The 23,042-nt window shown below is 39.4% G+C and overlaps 1 protein-coding gene across 1 annotated transcript in view; it reads left to right on the top strand.

The window, feature by feature from the left end:
• The window catches only part of STRADA (STE20 related adaptor alpha), a 34,984-nt gene that overhangs the window by 5,589 nt on the left and 6,353 nt on the right, over nucleotides 1-23,042 (top strand). Inside the window, exons 2-10 of the mRNA XM_060781322.2 lie at nucleotides 1,794-1,881; nucleotides 3,968-4,025; nucleotides 6,350-6,378; nucleotides 11,541-11,643; nucleotides 12,889-13,010; nucleotides 16,516-16,624; nucleotides 17,831-17,954; nucleotides 20,973-21,144; nucleotides 22,602-22,706. Coding sequence (XP_060637305.1) covers nucleotides 1,846-1,881; nucleotides 3,968-4,025; nucleotides 6,350-6,378; nucleotides 11,541-11,643; nucleotides 12,889-13,010; nucleotides 16,516-16,624; nucleotides 17,831-17,954; nucleotides 20,973-21,144; nucleotides 22,602-22,706 — 858 coding nt within the window. The 5' untranslated portion in view covers nucleotides 1,794-1,845. The remainder of the gene's footprint in view (nucleotides 1-1,793; nucleotides 1,882-3,967; nucleotides 4,026-6,349; nucleotides 6,379-11,540; nucleotides 11,644-12,888; nucleotides 13,011-16,515; nucleotides 16,625-17,830; nucleotides 17,955-20,972; nucleotides 21,145-22,601; nucleotides 22,707-23,042) is intronic.

Below are 23,042 nucleotides of genomic sequence, written 5' to 3'. Positions count from 1 at the left end.
TCCTGTTAAAATCATGGCTGCCGAGCGTTGGACTAGTTGGAGCTTCCGAGTTGTCTTCAAAGGCAACCCCATGTAGAGAGCGTTGCAGTAGTCTAAACGGGATGTAACCAGAGCGTGGACTACCGTGGCCAAGTCAGACTTCCCAAGGTACGGGCGCAGCTGGCGCACAAGCTTTAGCTGTGCAAATGCTCCCCTGGTCACCGCCGAAACCTGGGGTTCCAGGCTCAGCGATGAGTCCAGGGTTACACCCAAGCTGCGAACCTGCGTCTTCAGGGGGAGTGCGGCCCCATCCAACACAGGCTGTAACCCTATGCCCTGTTCGGCCTTGCGACTGACCAGGAGTACCTCTGTCTTGTCTGGATTCAATTTCAATTTGTTTGCCCTCATCCATCTGCTGACAGAGTCTCTCAAGATACAATCAGAAACAAGGCCGGTCTGAGTTTCTTAGAGATGCTCTCCTTTCATCAATTGCACTGCCTTAATGGGACACAGTACGACATAACACAAGGTGCCTATACTTATGTTACCAATAGGGGAGCTAGTACTATCTATCTATATATAAATGCTCTGTGCATAATGAGTACCTTAAAAACAAAAGAACCAGTGAACGAAATCATACCAAATTTGGCAACAAAACCTCTCACAACACAGGGAGTGACCCATCACTCAAAAAATTATGATTTTGTCATTTGGGAGTTGTAGTTGCTGGGATTTATAGTTCACCTACAATCAAAGAGCATTCTGAACTCCATCAACAATGGAATTGAAACAAACTTGGCACACATAACTCCCATGACCAACAGGAAATATCGGAAGGGTTCGGTGGGCATTGACTTTGAGTTTGGGAGCTGTAGTTCACCTACATCCAGAGAGCACTGTGGACTCAAACAATGATGGATCTGGATCAAACTTGGCACGAGCACTCAATATGCCCAAATATGAACACAGATGGGGTTTGGGGGAAATAGACCTTGACATTTGGAAGTTATAGTCACTGGGATTCACAGTTCACCTACAATCAAAGAACATTCTGAACCCCACGAACGGCAGAATCGGGGCAAGCTTTCCACACAGAACCCCCATGACCAACAGAAAATACTTAAGACCATCCAATCCAACTCCCTTCATCAGGGCAAGAAAACATAATCAAAGTCCTCCTGACAAAGAGCCATCCAGCCATAGATATAGATAGATAGATGATAGATAGATAGATAGTTGTAGTTGCTGGGATTTATAGTTCACCTACAATCAAATAGCATGATAGAATTGAACCAACCGGGGCATTTTGAAAAAAAATGGCTTGTAGAAACAAGCATTGATGATAAACTTCAGTAGAGACACATGAAAACTCTTTCAAGAGTGAATTTCTCTTCCTAGGGGTAGATTTCTCTCACTTCCTGTTGTCTCACTGTGAGTTGTTTTTAAGATGAATTTTTGTAACTTGGGGATTACCTGTATACTGTGATTTTAAAACATGGGATTCAGAGGGAATGTGCAGGTGCATACTTCTTTCCCCATAGGGGTGACAATGCAAATGACAAAAAATTAATTCATTTGATTTGATTCAAGACTACCTAGTTATTATTGTTATCAAGGAAGTATATTTAAGACCAGACATCTATGCCAGGAGTTGGTCCATTGCAAAATGCTGTATTATCCCAGACTTGCTCTGAGTATGATTGGTCCGGTTCGTCTTATACCAGGTGATTTAACTTGCCAAACACAGAGTAAAAAAGTTTAAATTTTATCAGCTCCTAAAATATTTTCTTGATCTTTTCTTTCTTTTTTGTCAGGGCATCTTTAAAATTTCGTGCCTGTGGAGTAGTATTACCAAGTCTGGATTCCATGTCTTTCCTTGTAAGTAAACCAGAACGAATTAGGGTGAGTGTCAAAACTTTCAAGACTTCTTAACAAGCATTTTCTTCGTGTCCTTTCTATTTCAGGCATGTCATTGATGAATGAAATAGAGCTGTGTTGACTTACATATTTTGTTTTCAGAAAGCATCCAAAAAAATTTAATGACTCTTTGAAAATAACTATGCATTAGAGTAATTTTTCTCATTTGAATGGCATCATATATTATGAAAAAAATGCTTTAAGGTGGTCATTGACTTTTTCTGGATGTCACAAAAACAATAATGTATTGTCATGAGCTTATATGGTTAGAATGAACTGTTCAACAAATTTGATTTCTGTTTTGAGTCAGTGACAGCCTTTTATTATGCCTGAACTAACAAAGCTTAATTGTTGTTTGTTGAAATGAGCCATGTTCAGAAAATAGATTAGGAAGTTGTCTTGTATGAACAGATTATAGTCAAAATTGTCATAATGTAGAATTTGGATGACATCCTAAATTACAAATAACCAGAAAGCGAAATGTCTGATTCCACAACAGTGTTGTGAAGGAAAGGAGGAAAAACAGGGGAGTATAGGGAAACACTAGGTTCATTTCTGGCATGGTTTATTTTGACTCCAACTGCATGTCACTCTTATTCCCATTTTTACAGAAGGCAATAAATTTTCACTGCAAAACGAGACTACAGGTCAGGTTTTCCAAACTGAAGTCCAGTTCTCTTTGTCTCCTTGACTTATGGCATTTAAGGCTCAAACTCTTAAAACTTTTTTAAAACTTTCATTTAAAAAAAAATAATCTTGATAACTTGTATGGTGCAGCAAAATAATTACTATTAGTGAGAGTTTACGAAGTTTTCAATCAAGTGATGCGAGTTTTCAGAAATTTATAAAATTGGGATTATTTTAAAATAGTTTTTTAGGCGTTAGTTACTTTTATTATTGTATTGCTTTAAATTGTGTAGCTTATTTTCATGCCTTTGTGAGATCTTTGATGCGGGAAAGAATATGATAATGTTTAATAAATATAAATACTATTTCTAAGAACGTTTTCCACTGCATTTATATTATTGAAAGGTAATTTAGCTTATATGTTGGGCATATGTTTAACAATGTTAAACTTACTATGAGGTAAAAGGTTTCTTTAGACAAATTCAAAGCTTTACTGGAAATTATTTTTATTGGAACATTATTTAGTTTATTTGAAATAGGTGAAAACACCAAAAACTGTTGATATTCAATCATGCCTGAAAAAATGCTATAGGTTTAAATATATGTTTCTTAGGGTGCTTCTACACTGTAGAAATAATACAGTTTGACATAATTGGAACTAGACACACTTTAACAGTTATAGTTCAATTCAATGGAATCATGCAAATTGTAGTTTACAAGGTTTTTAGCCTTGTCTGCCAAATGGTATTGGTGCTTCACCAAACTATAAATCCCATGGTTCCCTGGCATTGAGCTATGACAATTAAAGTGTCTTCATTTGTATAGCTTGTCCTTCATTTTAGAAAGTTTTAATAATTAATATATGAAATAATGAATTTCTGAAAGAGGGGAAGTTTCACCTTGTGTCTCTAGTTCTGTTTATTGCCATTTCTGCTGCAGACATGTTGTTTTATTTTGTTTTAATCGTTGCAGATGAGGTTCGTCCAAGTTAACATAAAATTCTATTGCCAATACAGCTAAATATAGGAAACATTCAAACTCATGAAAAAGAACAGAAAGTCCTAGATTTTCTTCCTGTTCTTCCTGTGTTTATTTTGGAAATGCGTACATTTTTGTTTATCCCAGAATGTCAGCTCTAGGTATAATCAAATACTGTTTATACCACATTCCTCACTGCTTTATTTTAACCCAATATAAACTTTATGTGCAGAGCATGAATAGCTTTTACACATACGGTTTAAAAGTTTGAGGATATTCAGGTATTATAATAGGTGATACCAGACATTGGCTAATATTATGGCAGAATTATCTTTCAAAGACTTACATAGGATTTTGCTTTGATTATCATAGTTTGTAACATCTCTATGTTTACTATAACTTACGTAGTATATACGTGGATAAATAATAATAATAATGTCAGATAATTTTGAGTTTTCTTTTCTAGAGATGGATGTCCGAGAAGTTCATTTTTGAGGGCTTGAGAGAATTGGAATTATTTGGAGGTAAGTGTTTAAACTAGATTAAAAATATCCTTTACTCTGACACCATATTGTATATTTTTCTGTTTTGTGAAGGTAAAAAGCACAAAGACTGCAGTCCACAAACCTTTTAGTATAGGTCTAACGATAGAGATTTAATTGGTCTGCTTTTGGGATTCTGCAAGAATGATTAGCATTCCACAGACATTTCACACAAATGAAGAGTGTTTATAATCTGTGCATTTGTTTTTTATGGTTATAGAATCTCTTCTAAAACCTAAAAACCCCTTTCCACAAACATTGTTCTCTGGCAACAGAGCAATTCTGTTGGATTTTGTCCCTAAACTGTGATTTTTAAATGTTAGTGATGAAAACATGGGAAGGAACTGTCTACAATGGAGGAGGAGACACAGATTTTTCTGAATTGAGAATGTTATGCTGTGCCAAGGAAATGGTCACAAACATTTGTGGCTGTTTTCTTTTCATATCATTGGATCATTTCTTTCTAAGACATTGTGTGACTTTATTATGCATTATTGTGTTTTCCTTTGGGAGTCCAGTTGCTGAATCATTCTTAGTCACTGTATTTATTTATAATTTACTCCAGCAAAACTATCTATAACAAAATCTAAATCAGAAAATGCACATACTCAGATTCTCAAAAGGTTTAGGTTTGCTGTTGTTTCTCTCCTTAGCCTCATGCTGCAGCATTTAATCTCAATAATTCAGGCTTTGACAGTAAAAGTGGCAGCTTTCATTTATATACTTTTCTCTCTCTCTTTTGGTAAAAGATAATGTGCTAGTATCAGTAGTCAGAGATTTACTATGGTTGTGCGGTCTGATCATTCTACATAATTAAACTTTAATAAGTAGTAAGCCAATTAATTTAAAATATTCTGGAAAACTCAGAAATAAGAAGAAAATATTCAAATAATTTAATATCAATACAGTTCCTATTTATGATATAAATCAGGGGTGCATGAACTTTTTAAACAGAGGGCCAGGTCACAGTCCCTCAAACTGTTGGAGGGCCGGATTATAATTTGAAAAAAGCATGAATGAATTCCTATGCACATTGCACATATCTTATTTGTAGTGCAAAAAAACCCAAAAACACTTTGTTTGAGGACCCCTGATATAAATTGACTCTTTGAACATGCATTATTATATTATAAATATTCCAAATCAACAAATAGTAATACTGTATGTCCTCGATTTTAATATGCACTTGTAATTTTTCCCCATATAAGCATCTCTAAAAATACGGAGCATCTTAGAATCACAGAACCTTTCTTTCTTTCTGTTGGTGGTACTGAAATGAGTATATATCATACTATCAGTGTGTTTTAGAATTGAAGAAATATGATAGATCAGTTCCACCAGATATTCAGTGTTAAATCTAGTCTACTCCCAAGTTCTTTAGTTTAAAAAAAATCTTCAAAAAACCATATAAACAACCTTTACTGTCCTTCAGACATATCTGTTAAAAGCCTCTAAGCCTCTGCATGGATTCGAATTTCACTGCCATCACAGAAAGAGAATTTAGTGAGTTAATCAAGGGTCTCCAGAGAATTGTTGGTGAGTCTATCCCACACCTCTGAGTTTTAAGTGTAACGCACTTACCTCCTATATCATTTTGACACTTTTGTGTATTTTAAGCTCTATTTCCTCTTTTCTGCTCTTATTTTTTTCTTGTCTCTGTATACACAGAAAGAGTGAAGACAACCAGATCAGTTGCCCTCATGAATGCTAAGTTTGTGCTGACTTGGGCTAGAAATTAGTATATGTTACAAGTTTATTAATATATATTATTACTTTTCTCCCAGTGTTTTTATAACTGCTTCAGTAAGTTTCTCTCAAACCCTGTAGCAATATAAAAATGTAGTTCTAAAAGGCAGATTCAAAAAAGCTTGCAAAACTAGTAAAATTGTCATAGAATTTCTTTATGTCTTCATTTTTGCTTCTCTTCTATCTTTCCTATGAGTGGTCTGTGATTATGGGGTATTTGTTGGTGTTTGAAGACCACAGGTAGAGGTCTCAAACCATATTTCCACTCAAAAGTGATTTAGACTGGATATTCTCAAGTGCTGGTATGCTTTCTGTGAGAAGGTGAACGTAATATGAATTTTGCCTAGTTTCTGAGCTCTGTGGCAAGACAAAGCCAAGTATATACTCTAAAGTTTTGAAAAAATTATGACTTTTGTCCAGCTGCCTATATGGCAGCAGTATGGGACTGGATATTCTTTTCAAGTAAATACCACTTGTTAATAATCTTATTTTAATTTTATTCTTAACTGGTACATGTTTAATAAGAAAACACAGTTGAATGATTGATTTTTTTACTCCAGAGCAGCCTCTGGGTGACTCTCGGAGAAAAGTAAGTGATTTCTGTAGGCTGTGGTGCTGTGGCCTATTGCATGAGAATTTGTTCTATTCCTTGTGGACATCCTGACTTCTTTTCCATTTTATCTTATTTATACATCAAATGTTTTCCGCTTTACATATGTGGGAACAAGGTTTCACCCTGGAAACAAAGTTTTGGTGTGTGGCACATGTATTTCTTTTAGCCATAAATCTTGGTTTTTCAAATGGTTCTTCCCAGTCCTAGTATAAAAAATCTATGACTGTTGATTTATCTCTTTTAATATTTTAATGGGCAAAATATCTATTTAAGAACTGGAATTTAAAATCAATACAGTAAGATAGAAATCCACATTTTCTTAAGACAAAAAAATTTAATCTAGGGTAGGAATGACCTGCTAGATTTAACTTGAAACTATTTTTTCATAGTTTTGGCCAGAACTGAAAGATATAGATGCCTGTTCAAGCTATTGAGACCTAGGAATAATGTTATTCCATCAATGTATGAAATGGCAAACAGCGCAGGCCTGTGTATGTCTATTCAGTAGTAAATCCATTTGAGATCAGTGTGGTTTATTGAAGATTGCCTGAATATGCAGTCATTTGCCCCAACGAAAGTCATGTAGAACTTAATGAGATTTATATCTGAGGGGACATACTTCTCAAACTTTTAGCAGCCTTCACTGTGCCATTAGTTGAGATACTATGTTGCTATAGAATATTCATAAATATTCTGTTTTTAAAAGACATAAAACATTGTCAAGTTATTCGAGAGAAACGAAGTCGCAGTATTGTTGGGAGAAGGCAGGATAGTGGGAGCTGTTTGAACAGGAAGGAAAGTTGAGGGTTGTAACCACAGTCCAGAAAATAAGGATATTATAGCCTGGAATAATAAATTGTGGCAAGTTCTTGGTGGTATGGGCATACCAAATCATCTTGTCTGTCTCCTGAGGAATCTGTATAAGGACCATGTAGCAACAGTAAGAACTGACCATGGAACAACAGACTGGTTCAAGATTGGGAAAGGCGTACAGCAGGGTTGTATACTCTCACCCAACCCTTTCAACTTGTATGCAGAACATATCATGTGATGTGCGGGGTTGGACGAATGCAAGGCTGGGGTAAAAATTGTTGGAAGAAACATTGACAACCTTAGATATGCAGATGACACCACTTTGATGGCCGAAAGGAGGAGGAGCTGAGGAGCCTTCTAATCAAGGTGAAAGAAGAAAGTGCAAAAGCTGGGTTGCAGATAAACATAACCCCCCCCCCCCAAGATTATGGCAACAAGAATGACTGACAACTGGGAAGTGGAGGGAGAAAACATGGAGGCAGTGACAGACTTTGTATTTCTAGGTGCAAAGATTATTGCAGACACAGACCTGCAGCCAGGAAATCAGGAGACACTTACTTCTTGAGAGGAGAGCAATGTGATATAATAGTGAAAAGTAGAGACATCACACTGGCAACGAAGATCCACGTAGTCAAAGCAATGGTATTCCCCATAGTCGCCTACGGATGTGGGTGCTGGCCCATAGTGAAGGCTGAGTGAAGGAAGATAGATGCTTTTGAACTATGGTGCTGGAGGAAAGTTCTGAGAGTGCTTTGGACTGCAAGAAGATCCAACCAGTCCATACTTCAGGAAATGCTCATTGGAGGGAAGGATAGTAGAGGCCAAGATGAAGTCCTTTGGCCACAGGAAAAAGACAGGAAAGCTTGGAGAAGACAATTATGCTGGGGAAAATGGAAGGAAAAAAGGAAGCAGGGCCGACCAAGGGCAAGATGGATGGATGGCATCCTTGAAGTAACTGGATTGACCTTGAAGGAGCTGGGGGTGGTGACGGCCGACAGGGAGCTCTGGCGTGGGCTGGTCCATGAGGTCACGAAGAGTCGGAAACGACTGAACGAATGAACAACAGAAGCCTGGAATAGTTGAAAAAAAGAAGCAGATCAGGCAGTGAAATGAGAGAAAGAATAATTGTCAATAGGAAACCCAGGTTTGAAAGGAAAGGGCAGAATTCATAAGAAGCTGAGGCAAAGAAAGGCCATCAAGAAAGGAAGGATGGGGCAATGCATTTCAAAAGGCCTAGCCATAAAAAATGTTCTGTCCTCTTTATCGGAGGAAAAAGAAACAAGAGAAGAGTTTGGCAGGCTTAAGCAGTTAAATGGAAAGAAAGCAGGCAGCCGTTGTAGCAAAAGTAAACAAAATGGAATAGCCACTGAAATGAAAAGAAGATTTTGAACACTAAGAAGGCTTGGAGCCAGAGAAAGTGGAGCTGGTGAAATTCCTCATATAAAGTCTAGGGGAAAAGGGGGCTATGGGTAAGAAGGAAAATGGAGAATTTGTGGAATGAGTGGTTAGATCAATCGTGGGTTGCTAATTTTACAGGAATTCTTTTTCCAACCTAGGCTCTCTTTTTCCATTGCGCTGGTAACAGTGCAATCCAATTATTTTTTTCCCCATGCAAATGTTATTAAACATGTTTCAAAAGAGCCAACTATTCTGAGGCTAGTATATTTTATAAAACAGTATGTTTGGAATAAGAAATATGGGCCTTTTTTGCTGTTTTCTAATTTTTTTGCCATTTACACCAAAAGAGATCCTGTGTTGAAACCCTTGGCAGCAGCTGTATTTGTTTTTCTTGGAGGGGCTATTTCTGTGCTGTACTTCACAAGAGACATTTTAATTTGAGCATTTTACATTTTTAAAAAAATATCAAGACTTTAGTACAGTTCTGCATGGATAGAATTTTTCAAGTGGTTATTTCTGCGTGGAGTTGTGGAAAATAACTAATGCTGTTTTGGAAGGCTGGGGTTGTTAGCTTACTCGGAACAAAATGTGCTTATATGTCAAAATTTGTGGGGTTTTTTGCAGTGTGAATCTTTAGAGCGTCTGTATTAGTTTACAACTACCTATCTTTCCAAAGAGTTTCAGGCTGCAGTTGTATCCATGTTTACCTGAAAGTAAGTCCATTTAAAGGATTTATTTTGGGGTAAACATCTTTGAGATTATATTGTAAACTGATGGCTGCCTTCATTTTAAATAATATTTGCCGTTTATTTTTCTAGTATTAGAGTTACGTTTGTTTGTTTATTTAAAACATTTATATTCCGCCCTTCTCATTCCGAAGGGGAGCACAGCATATACACGGCAAACATTCAATGCCGGGACACGAATTCACATACACATACATAAACATTAAAAAAAACATTTATCAAAATATTAAAATACCACGTTTAAAACGGTCCTTGTCATTCGCATCAAATCTAATTGGCCTGGTCATCTTTCCTATTGCTTTATTGCCCTGTCCTGAAAGCTTGGTCCCACAGCCAAGTTTTTACCATCCTTCTAAAGGAAAGGAGGGAGGGGGCCAACCTGATCTCACCAGGAAGGGAGTTCCATAGTCAGGGAGCAATCACCGAGAAAGCCCCGTCTCTCATCCCCACCAATCGAGCCTGTGCCAATGGCGGGACAGAAAGCAGGGCCTCCCCGGAAGATCTTAATCTCCGCAATGGTTCATAGGGGGAGATGTGTTCGGACAGGTAATTTGGGTCGGGGCCATTTAGGACTTTATAGGCCAAAGCCACCACTTTGAATTGTGCACAGTAGCAAACTGGCAGCCAGTGGAGCTGCCGTAACATGGGAGTTGTATACGCCCTGTATGCTGCCCCAGTTATTAACCTGGCTGCTTCTCGTTGGACTATTTGAAGCTTCCGAGCAGTCTTCAAAGGCAACCCTAAGTAGAGTGCATTGCAGTAGTCTATCCTAGATGTAACGAGAGCATGGACCACCGTGGCCAAGTCAGACTTCCCAAGGTACGGGCGCAGCTGGCGCACAAATCTTAATTGTGCGAACGCTCCCCTGGCCACCACTGCAACCTGGGATTCCAGGCTCAGTGATGAATCCAGGAGAACTCCCAAGTTGCAATCCTGTGCCTTCAAGGGGAGTGTAGCCCCATCCAGCACAGGTTGTGACCCTATACCCTGTTGTTTAAATATACACACACATGTTCATTTGTAAGGCCCATTGAGTGTGTGATATGCTTTGTAGGCAAAGCAAAGACAACAAAGAGAAAAGGGTGGGAAGCATGCTGTTTATAAAGCTTTCAAAGGAAGTGTAGTGAGCATTGCACATTCGGGAGAGTAATATTAGGGATGTAACAACCCCTGAGTCATCAAGTCCACAGCTGTATGTTGGAAGTAGATTTCTTTGCTTGTTCTGTTTCCTGAGATCACTTTAGCTAAATACTGAATCTGAAATATTGAGGGTTATCCTGTCTCTTTGGAAAATGCACAGAAATTTGGGACTTGTTCAAGTAAATTTTCTTACAATCCCAAGAATCCCCCATCTGGCAAAGAAACCATTTCTGGGATCGGTAGATTAAAATGATAACTTTTCCAAGTTCTAGCAAAACCTAGATTTCAAGTTTGACATTTGGTATTTGAGATTTGAACATTGGTTGGGTTTTCAGTATTACAAAAGTAACTAACAAAATGTTCTAGGAGTAAAATACAACCCTGCTCATGTAAAACAATAAGGAAACTGCAGGGACTGTGCCTGATGCACGTTGTGTGCTCAGTCCCATTTGAGCAGGAGCAGCTGAACTGTGTCGGTTGAACTTGGCAGGGCTTGTTTCTATGGTTTGTTTGTCTGGCTCCCTAAGGAACCATAGAAACAAGTCAGGGATTCTTATATATTGAGGGACAGTCAAGGCAGAGTCCAAACTGCTGCTTTTTTCAGATGATGCCTGAGCAAATTGCAGCTGCATATTGCATGTACTCAGTTGATCAGTAAGTACAAGGAATGCTTCCCTGGTTTATCATTATGTCCAAATGCAGCCAAATAATCTAGATACAAACTTGAGTGAGAAAACTTGTATAGCTTGGCAATTCCACTCAGTAAAAACAACTAAAATCCGTGGAACTTATTTTTGATAAGTGCATATTGGATTCCAACCTTAGTGACCATTGTCTTTGAGAGAAGGACAGGCCTAATAAAGCATTTGGCAGCTGTTTGGTAGCTTTCCATATATAATATTTGAGTAAAAACTCCTGTCAATGAAATTATTTTTCTGAAAGTTTATGTAAATACACCCTGCAATTTGAAATACATAGAAAAGCTTCTCTTTTTATTCATAGTAGCCTTCTGGATGTCATTTGTTTTCTTTTCTTTTCCAGACCAATGAAGCAAGCTCAGAATCAATAGCATCTTTCCCAAAAAGGGACAACATGAGCAGTTATCTGCCTGATAATAACTGCTATGAGCAATTGACTACAATAGGTAATGTTTTCATGGCATTGAGGGATATTTTGGCTGTTTCCCTTTGTAAAGTACTGATAATTACCGTATATTCCGGCATATAAGACGACTGGGCGTATAAGACAACCCCCAACTTTTCCAGTTAAAATATAGTTTGGGATATACTCGCTGTATAAGACTACCCCTCTTCCAACACACACCAAATAAAATTTTTAAAAGCATCAGATTTGATTTCAATATGGTAATTTTCCTATTACTGTACCTCCTTCTCTGCCTCTCAGATCTCGCACATGCGCACATGCACCACTTCACTGCAGTCTTCAGGAGTGAGATCTGAGAGGCAGAGAAGGAGGTAGGGTAATAGGATACAAGGGCAGGCCGGACAGGTAATAGAGTTGTGTTTTTCTGGGCCCAGAGACACTCTATCTCTTTTTTCCATACTCCGGGCGCCCTGGATGCCTGCAGCTTGCAACGCCCTTCACTTACACCTTCCCAGTGAGGCGCCCCTTCACCTCACCATCGGGACCACATTAAGTCCACGAATCCTGATGAATGGATTTTCTTCTACCGTACTTGTACAGCGTTGCCCTTAATGCTTTCATACTGTCGCTGCATACGGCAGGGACACGGCCATTGCCATTTTTGAGCTCCCCCCACCATATGCAGCAACCACAGATTCTCCAATCTGATTGAAAGTTTCAGCACCCGCTCTATAAGACGACTCCTGTGTATAAGACTACTACCGCGTATAATACTATTCCTGTGTATAAGACTACTCCCATGTATAAGATGACTTTTGAGGAGATTTTCTTGGGTTAAAAAGTACTCTTATATACCAGAATATACGGTAATTATGGTACCTTGTTTTCTGAATTGATTGTCTTTTGTTGATATTCTGTTAGTTTTTTTTAATGGCAATGACATTAAGGGTTTTATACACATTTTACGTAAAGGAGGAAGAAGTGTGACGAACAAATATGAGAGTTATAAATGTTTTATTTTTTTAATTGCTTTATAATAGTTATTTAAAACAGCAAAAATGGGTAAGCATAAAATAAATGAACAACATAATAATATAAAAGGAAGTGAACTAAAATATAACTTTAAAAACTTGAATGAAGAGGGGTCTTCTATAATGTCCATGTTAATTAAAATTCTGAAATTAATAATAGCAAACAAGAAAATGAGTTCTGGGACAGCTTGTCCCTCATTCCAGTGAGATTGTACTAAAATGGTTGGGTGATGATCCTGTCGCTATCTTTTCAGGGAAGGGCTTTGAGGAGCTAATGACTGTGAATCTGGCACGGTATAAACCAACAGGAGAGCTTGTCACTGTCCGGAGGATCAACTTAGAGACTTGCACCAATGAGATGGTGGGATTTTTGCAGGTACAGTTCATTTGGTTTGTCTATTCTGGAACGTGTTTATCTTTCTTGGGCTTGAATTAGAGCTACAGACCTCCCTTTAGCCATTCTCTTGCAAAGACCACATAATTTTGGAATTAGGGGAAAGGGCACCCTTCCATTTTCTGACCCCTTGTCTCATCTAGGGGCTACATCTAGAATCACAGAACAGGCCATTGTCTGGCTGTTTCACAAGTAGTCAGCTGATATCTGGATTACTGTTCAAGACAGCACTTCAAAGTTATTTTTCTGTTAGAAATGTTTTTAATGTTTTTAAAATTTGCAACCATTCCTGGATAACAACAAAAGAGGGGGAACATAACAGATATAAAGGAAAGTAGGAAAGCAATAGCGGAGGGGTGGGAAGTGAAGGGTGTTGGGGTGGTTATTATTCTGTTAGAAATGTTGACCCTCCCTCCAATATCTCATCATCATCTCGTCATCAGTTTCTCCTGCCTTGCTAGCTAATTGAAATTTTCCTGTCTCTCCATACTGACTTACACATTCAGCAACAGCAGCAGTTCTTGCAAGAGTAGCTATCCTATGAGAAATGTTGAGGATTTTAGTGCATGACTTCTACACTGCATATCACTGCAGTTGTTCAGTACGTAGAAGAGGCAAGCATATCACTGTAGATTGTTCAGCAATAATACAGTGGCTTTGCCACAAGATCAGTTACTGCAACCGCCATAGGTAGAAGATCCCTCTGCTTAAAGCTTGGGAAGCGAACCAAAGGTCTAGAGCTAACCTATCAGTTTGCTTTTAGTACAAAAGGTTTTTTAAAAATGCCAATAGAAAAAATAAAGCTGATCAAAGTTGTTCAAAGCACAAAGATAAACAAATTCCAACAACTTTGTAGAAAAAGAAACAGGAGCAAAAGCCTTTCAGAAGTCCCTTCTACTCATTTCATGGCGGAAGAGTAGATGGGAAGCAATGGAATAGGTCCCAATTCAGGAAACAGTTGAAGTAGTCCGGGGAATAACAGCAATACTGATTCAGATAGAATACCACTTGACAGGGATTACTGTTCTTTGGGCAGAGCTGGGAGTCAGTCCCATCAGACCAATGGGTTTTTAATCCGGTGAAAAAAGAGGTACAAAAAACAAAAACAATTAAAAATTATGAGGTCGCATAGGAACACAGGTACAAGGGATATGCTCAGTTTCCTTCTCTGTATCCAAATATAATAATAATACATTTTATTTATATCCTGCCCCTCTCCCCTAGGGGTCTTGGAGCAGCTTACAACAAGGCAAAACCATACAAAATAATAATAAGCACAGAATACATTAAAAATTAAGCCAAATGATAAATAGAACAGAGCATAATAAGAAACAAAGGTCACAAAACATATTAAATACTAGCCGTCCCCTGCCACGTGTTGCTGTGGCCCACATGGGGGGTTCTGTGTGGGAGGTTTGGCCCAATTCTATCGTTGGTGGGATTCAGAATGCTCTGTGATTGTAGGTGAACTATAAATCCCAGCAACTACAACTCACATTGTATTTTCCCCAAACTCCACCAGTGTTCACATTTGGGCATATTGAGTATTCATGTAGAGTTTGGTTCAGATCCATCATTGTTTGAGTCCACAGTGATCTCTGGATCTAGGTGAACTATAACTCCAAAACCAAAGGACACTGCCCACCAAACCCTTCCAGTATTTTCTGTTGGTCATGGGAGTTCTGTCTGCCAAGTTTGGTTCAATTCCATCATTGGTGAGGTTCAGAATGCTCTTTGAACTATAAATCCCAGCAACTACAACTCCCAAATGACAAAATAATATTTTTTTGGAGTGAAGGGCATACATTGGGTTGTTAGGTGTCTTGTGTCCAAATTTGGTGTTAATTTGTCCAGTGGTTTTTGAGTTCTGTTAATCCCACAAACGAACATTAGATTTTTGTTTATATCGTTAACAAAACGTATTAAATATAAATGTAATGGTTCTAGATTCAAAATACCTTAACCTATTCATAAAATTTCGGCATTTTAGATATCGTGGCAAATGTGAAGATAAATGAGTTTTTGTGAATCTATAGGAAGCTTATTTTTATATTCCAATGTCAGAGCACTTCAAAATATTTCTGAGCTTTCATTAACAGAACGGGCGCTATTGGTTCACCACACTTCCATTTGGTCTAGCCTTGGCACCAAAGTGCTGGTTCCTCTTATAGCAAGTTTAAGGCAAAGAGGGATACGACGATTCCCTTATATTTAGACAACATCTAGACCAGGGGTCCTCAAACTTTTTAAACCAGGGGCCAGTTCACTGTCCCTCAGATTGTTGGAGGGCCGGACTATTGTTTTCTTTTTAAAAAATCAATTAAAAATTCCTATGTACATAGCATATATCTTATTTTGCTGTGTGGATGGGCCCTTAGAGGGGGTTCTTTCTAGCCCTCTTTAGGCAGTAATTCCAGGAGCAGAGAATGGGAAATCTTCCTATTTCTAGTCTGAACAAAATCTGGCTACCAGTATTAAAAAAACTCTAAAATTATAACTGTAAATAAAGAACAACACTCAAACACAGGGGAACTCCAGACAAGAAACAATCAGGGCCAGCTAATCACCTCTCAACAAACGATTCTCCCTAAAAACTGTCAGGCTATGAAATGGTAATCAAGGTGGCCAATTGAAACATTCATACCTACCTCCAACAGACAAGAGTTCTTTCTCCCACCCTGGATCTTCCACAATTTTCTGAGTTAAAGGTTTTCCTCTGACATGAAGTCCAGTCATGTCTGACTCTGGGTTGTGGTGCTCATCTGCATTTCTGAGTCGAAGAGCCGGTGTTGTCCGTAGACACCTCCAAGGTCATGTGGCCGGCATGACTGCATGGAGCACCAGAGCAGCTGCCCTTGGCTGGCTCATGCTGCCCATATTCCTGCCAAGGGAGGAGCAGCACCGCACGGCCTACACTCACGTAAAGCACCTTGCGAGGTGCTTTATGCGAGAGTAGGCTGCGCGGGGCAGCTGCCCTTGGCTGGCTCACGCTGCCCATCGGGCCTGACGGATAGCGTGAGCCAGCCAAGGGAGGGGCACTGTGTGGGGAGGGGCGCTCCTCCTCCGCGGGCCAGATAAGTGCCCTTGGTGGGCTGGAAGTGGCCCGCAGGCCGTAGTTTGAGGACTCCTGATCTAGACGCAAGGCCAAAAGAGATTTGAATGAAATAATTATCTTTCTTCAAAAACACATGGCTTGCTCCTGCAGTCATCCAGATCTACCACTAAAATAAATTTATTGTCACATAATCTGATAAGTTCTTTCTCAGAATTGGAGTTCCATTGGAGTCATTTAGAAAGTGTACCTACATTATGGCTTCAGTGCTTTTAATTATGGCCTTGTGGAAATGGGTGCTGTAAGTGCCACACTCATTTGCTGAAGGAATAGTGTGCTTTCCCCAGCATAACTACAAGAGGTTTGTGTTCATGTGTACCTTGGATTAAGCAATTTATTAAAATGCAGTTATGGCATAATTCTTTTTTGTTTCAGGGAGAACTTCATGTCTCAAAGTTCTTCAGTCACCCCAACCTTGTGCCATATAAAGCAGCCTTCATAGCTGACAATGAACTGTGGGTTATTACATCTTTCATGGCTTATGGTAGGCATAATATATATACCAATTTTGGACAATGAGATGGGAATATTTTTAATGACTCTTTGTTCACTGATGGGTCTGTGGACTGTAATAAATTGTTGGTTGAGATTGTTGCTGGTATAATATGAATTACCTTCCTACTATGAAGCATGGTCTGCTTAGGTTGTATCATCTTCAGTGTGAAGCCATATTCACACATCGCTGGTGACAGTGGGAGTACAAGAAAAAATGTGATGGGAAGCTGTATCTTGCATGTCAGATGCCACATTAAGACCCCCGTCTTAAATGTACTGTATTGCTGTGAAATAAAAGCCTATTGATTGTGATTAAGGTAGTGGTATAAGGTATTGCACACAGATATTTCATTGATGCACAAATTAAACTGATTAATTTCTTTAGGAATTGTTATTTTTAATTAAAAGCATTTATTATTTACTAAACTGTTATAAAAGCAACTGTTTCTTTAGAACAGGGGTCTTCAAACTTTATAAACAGAGGGCCAGGTCACAGTCCCTCAAACTGTTGGAGGGCCGGATTATAATTTGAAAATAATAATAATAATAATAATAATAATAATAATAATAATCCTTTATTTATACCCCCCGCTACCATCTCCCGGAGGACTCGGTGCGGCTTACAAGAGGTCGAGCCCACATACATCAGTATAAACAACAACAACAATACAACAATAAATGAACTCAAAACAAAGCAATAAACATTAACAACATACCGCGATGAATGAATTCCTATGCACACTGCACATACCTTATTTGTAGTGCAAAACAAACTTAAAAACAATACAATAATTAAAATGGAGAACAATTTTAACAAATATAAACTTATTAGTATTTCATTGGGAAGTGTGGGCTGCTTTTGGCTGATGAGATAGGATTGATGTTGTTCTTGTTGTTGTTGTGTGCTTTCAAGTCGTTTCAGGTTGACCCTGAGCGAGGGCTGGGTAAATGACCTTAGAGGGCTGTATCCGGACCCCGGGCCTTAGTTTGAGGACCCCTGCTTTAGAAGCTATTGTTTATAGATAATACGGCAGGCAGAATAAAATGTCATGCTCGAATACAAAGAAACTATCTTAGAATTGAACGTGGTGTGATTTGCATATATCCTTATACAAATAATACAACTCTAAGAACAATGGTCCTTTCTTTTCTGGATCTTGAAAATACTTCGTATTTGTATTCCTTCACTTTATAGGTTCTGCTAAAGATTTAATTAGTACACATTTTATGGATGGAATGAGTGAACTAGCTATGGCTTATATTCTCCAAGGTGTGTTGAAGGCTCTTGATTACATTCACCATATGGGATATGTTCACAGGTAAGGAGAGCTATTGCAGCTGAAAGCCATTGAAAGTAATGCAACATGGCCTTAATTCCCTCTTACTATCTTAATTTCCTACAGAATATCAGGAAGTTGTGATTGACAAGCTGGAATGTGTCCAGAGGAGGGCGACTAAAATGATCAAGGGTCTGGAGAACAAGCCCTATGAGGAGCAGCTTAAGGAGCTGAGCATGTTTAGCCTGAAGAAGAGAAGGCTGAGAGGAGATATGATAGCCATGTATAAATATGTGAGAGGAAGCCACAGGAAGGAGGGGGCAAGCTTGTTTTCTGCTTCCTTGGAGACTAGGACGCGGAACAATGGCTTCAAACTACAAGAGAGGAGATTCCATCTGAACACGAGGAAGAACTTCCTGACTGTGAGAGCCGTTCAGCAGTGGAACTCTCTGCCCCGGAGTGTGGTGGAGGCTCCTTCTTTGGAGGCTTTTAAACAGAGGCTGGATGGCCATCTGTCAGGGGTGATTTGAATGCAACATTCCTGCTTCTTGGTAGGGGGTTGGACTGGATGGCCCATGAGATCTCTTCCAACTCTTTGATTCTATGATTCTAGTGAGAATAGCTGTTTTTAGCTGCTGTCAAGTCGATTTTGACTTATGCTGACCCTATGAATGAGACCCTCAAATCACGTTATTATCAGCACCGCCCAGATCTTGTAGACTCAGGGTTTCTGAGACCACAAGGACCATCCAGTCCTGCCTTGAAAGAAAACAACCAAAGCACTCCCAACAGATAACCATTCAGCCTCTGCTTAAAAACCTCCAGAGAAGAAGACTCTATCACTCTACAAGGCAGCATATTCCATTGCCAAACAGCTCTTACAGTCAAGAAGTTCTACATTGTGTTTATGTGAAATCTTTTTTCCTGCAGTTTGAATCCGTTGCTCCTAGTCTCGAAAGCAGCAGAAAACATGCTTGCCCCTTCCTCAATTAGACAGTCTTTAAAATATTTAAACATGGTAATCATGTCCGTTCCCCCCCCCCCCCCCCCAGTCCCCGTTGGGGGAGATGGTGGCGGGGTATAAATAAAGTTGATTATTATTATTATTATTATTATTATTATTATTATTATTATTATGTCTCCTCTTGGCCTTCTTTTCTCCAAGCTTAGCATATGCAGCTCCTTAAACTGTTCCTCAGGGCTTCATTTCCAAGCCTTTGATCACGGTCAATATCCTTGAATTGTGGTGCCCAAAACTTCCCTTGATCTTGGCACTATACCCCTATTGATGGAGCCTAGAATCACATTGAAAATTTTAGCTGCTGCATCACACTGTTGGCTCATGTTCAGCTTGACTCCTAAATCCTGTTCACATGTACTGTTTCCAAGCTAGGTGTCACCCATCCTATATCTGTGACAGGGCTGCAGTTTCTAAGACTCCTTGCTTGGTAGACATCCAAAGTAAATTGTCTTAAAATGAATTTATACAGGTTGAATTTCCCTGAATTAGTGCTTGAGACCAGAGATTTTACTGAGTTTGGAATACCTGCATATTCATATACTTAGTGAGTGCTGGGTGGAAGAAAGGGGGGTGGTCACACTTCTAGCGCTTGCCAAACCCCCCTCAAGGAGTCCCTGCTCTACCACTACCAGAAAGCCAATTGGAGTGGGGGTGGGTGGAGAAGAAACGGGACTCTGCTTACATAAGACGTTTCAAAAAGCAAACATCCCAGATAGTTCCCAGGGTTTACTTTCCACACTTTAAGCAAAGTTACTCAGAAGGGAGAATAATAATAATAATAATAATAATAATAATAATAATAATAATAATGCAAAGGCTCTGGTATATACCAATACAGGTGGTCCCAGTGGTCATTGGCACACTGGGTGCCATGCCAAAAGATCTCAGCAGGCATTTGGAAACAATAAACATTGACAAAATCATGATCTGTCAACTGCAAAAGGCCACCTTACTTGGATCTGTGCGCATCATTCGAAAATACATCACACAGTCCTAGACGCTTGGGAAGTGTTCGACTTGTGATTTTGTGATACGAAATCCAGCATATAGATCTTGTTTGCTGTGACATACTGTGCTTTTGTGTCAGTAAAATAATAATAATAATAATAATAATAATAATAATAATAATAATAATATTTGTTTATACCCCGCCACCATCTCCCCAATGGGGACTCGGGGCGGCTAACATGAGTCCAAGCCCAAGAATAATACACCAGAACAATACAAAACAATTTAAAAATTAAAATTAAAAACAAACAAAATACACAATGCAACAAAATGAAATAAACAATATAAAATAACATAATAGAATCAATCACAGAGGGTGGGCCAAATGTACAAGATAAAATGTTCAAAACGTTAAAATCCTGGGTGAGGTAGGAAGTAGAGGAAGTGTAAAGGAGGAGCCCGAGACGGGGGAGCAGTGGGATTTTGGGCTTCATTGGGGTAGAGGAAAGTGCATCGTGTAAACAAACTGTAGATGGAAACTAAAAAGGGTTGAGTGATCGCTCTCCGAAAGCACATCGGAAAAGCCAAGTTTTAACACTTTCTTAAAAGCTTCTAGGGTGGGAGCCTGCGTAATCTCACCTGGTAATGAGTTCCAGAGTGAGGGGCACACAGCGGAGAAGGCTCTCTCCCTTGTGCCCACAAGTTGTGCTTGTGAAAGGGGAAGGGGCGAGAGGAGAGCCTCTCCAGATCGAAGAGATCGTGCAGGTTTATGGTAGGAGATGTGGTCGCAAAGATAGGCGGGTCCCAAACTGTTCAGGACTTTATAGGTGGTGATGACCTGCACCTTGAATTGGGACCAGAAAGTGAATGGCAGCCAATGGAGCTCTTTGAACAGAGGGGTTGACTGCTCCCTGTTATTCGCCCCAGTTAATAGTATGGCTGCTGATTATTGTTGGGCTTATCCACAATTCCCTCCTTGAAGAAACAGTGTCACATTCCTAAATGACAGGCTCTTGTCCAAGTATCAAATGGAAGTGGCTTGTTCAGATGGGGGTTTGTGGCAGCTTTCTCTCTATCCTCTTTGCATGCAGGAGTGTGAAGGCCAGTCATGTCCTGATTTCTGCAGATGGGAAAGTGTACCTTTCTGGATTACGCACTAACCTCAGCATGATCAGTCATGGCCAGCGTCTCAAAGTGGTTCACGACTTCCCCAAGTACAGCATCAAGGTTCTGCCATGGCTGAGTCCAGAGGTTTTGCAACAGGTAGGTGAGCTCTTTCTTAATCTCATGATAAGAATAACTGGTTGAAATTATGAATTTTGATACAATACATACATGATAGTCCTTTCACTAACCCATTGTATGATGAGCTTCGTAATTTGTGCACGTTTAATGGATGGAATATGTATTTATTTGTCATGTCAGGGCAACCAGTCAATTTTATTACATTTCTAACAGACCAAAACAAACAAACAGGCAAAATACAAAATTTGCGAGTTTGGTAGTTGATTAAATGTTCTTTGACCAGTAGCTGGCCACTTGGAGTGCGTCTGGTGTTGCTGCAAGAAGGTCCTCCATTGTGCCTGTGGCAGGGCTCAGGGTTCATTGCAGCAGGTGGTCAGTGGTTTGCTCTTCTCCACACTCGCATGTTGTGGATTCCACTTTGTGGCCCCATTTCTTGAGGTTGGCTCTGCATCTCGTGGTGCCAGAGCGCAGTCTGTTCAGCGCCTTCCAAGTCGCCCAATTTTCTGTGTGCCCAGGGGGGAGTCTCTCATTTGGTATCAGCCATTGGTTGAGGTTCTGGGTTTGAGCCTGCCACTTTTGGACTCTCGCTTGCTGAGGTGTTCCAGCGAGTGTCTCTGTAGATCTTAGAAAACTATTTCTTGATTTAAGTCGTTGACGTGCTGGCTGATACCCAAACAGGGGATGAGCTGGAGATGTCACTGCCTTGGTCCTTTCACTATTGGCTGCTACTTCCTGGCGGATGTCAGGTGGTGCAATGCCGGCTAAAGCAGTATAATTTCTCCAGTGGTGTAGGGCGCAGACACCCCGTGATAATGCGGCATGTCTCATTAAGAGCCACATGTATTGTTTTAGTGTGGTGAGATGTGTTCCACACTGGGCATGTGTACTCAGCAGCAGAGTAGCATAGTACAAGGGCAGATGTCTTCACTGTGTCTGGAAGTAAACAACATATGGTTTATATTCTCCAAGGACACTTCTAAGATCAAGTCGAGGTGCTATGAATAGTTTTTTGATATGTTTAAGGGTTTTAACTGTTTGTTTTTAATACCTTTAATATTTAATTCTATTTTAATGTTTGTATTTTTTGTATTTTTATATATACATTGTCTATATTTTAAATTGTATTGTTTTGTTTTTACTGAAAGCTGCTTTGAGTCTTTTTCAGAGAGAAAAAGCAAGATACAGATAATTATAATAGTTGTTGTTAATTATTTGTACCCCACTTTAATTAATTTTTATTGTTATTATTATGCCAAGGATTTTTGTGTAGATTTATCCTTAAACCACAAAATGATGTGTTCCTCTCTCACCTTCCACTCAATTAGAATGTTTAAGAAGTAGAAATGGAAACAACTGTAAATACTGTCTTGGTGTGGACAGCTGGAACAGATTTGGTATTTATGTCCTTTTGTTGTTGATTTAGATAAGGATTCCAAAAGTTTAAACCTAATGCTGTTTTTATTTTCTGGTTTTAGAATCTTCAAGGCTATGATGCAAAATCTGACATATACAGTGTAGGAATAACTGCTTGTGAACTGGCAAACGGTCATGTCCCCTTCAAGGATATGCCTGCAACACAGGTAAGGAAGTTTTCATTCCTTTCCCTGATACAGTATGCGCTTTGACTAAAGGACTGTGTCAGAAAAAGATACAGTAGCACTTCAGTTGCTCATTGATGTGAGCTTGTCTAATCTCATAGAGCCCCAGTGGTGCAGTGGGTTAAACTGCTGAGCTGTGAACTTGCTGACCGAAAGGTTGCAGGTTTGAATCTGGGGAGCAGCATAAGCTCCCGCTGTTAGCCCCAGCTTCTGCCAACCTAGCAGTTCAAAAACATGCAAATGTGAGATTAGTAGGTACCGCTCCAGTGGGAAGGTAACAGTGCTCCATACAGTCATGCCAGCCACATGACCTTGGAG

The sequence above is a fragment of the Anolis sagrei genome, chromosome 6 (genome assembly GCF_037176765.1).
Source record: "Anolis sagrei isolate rAnoSag1 chromosome 6, rAnoSag1.mat, whole genome shotgun sequence".
Taxonomy (NCBI): Eukaryota; Metazoa; Chordata; class Lepidosauria; order Squamata; family Dactyloidae; genus Anolis; species Anolis sagrei.
This window is presented reverse-complemented; position numbering and strand designations above follow the sequence as displayed.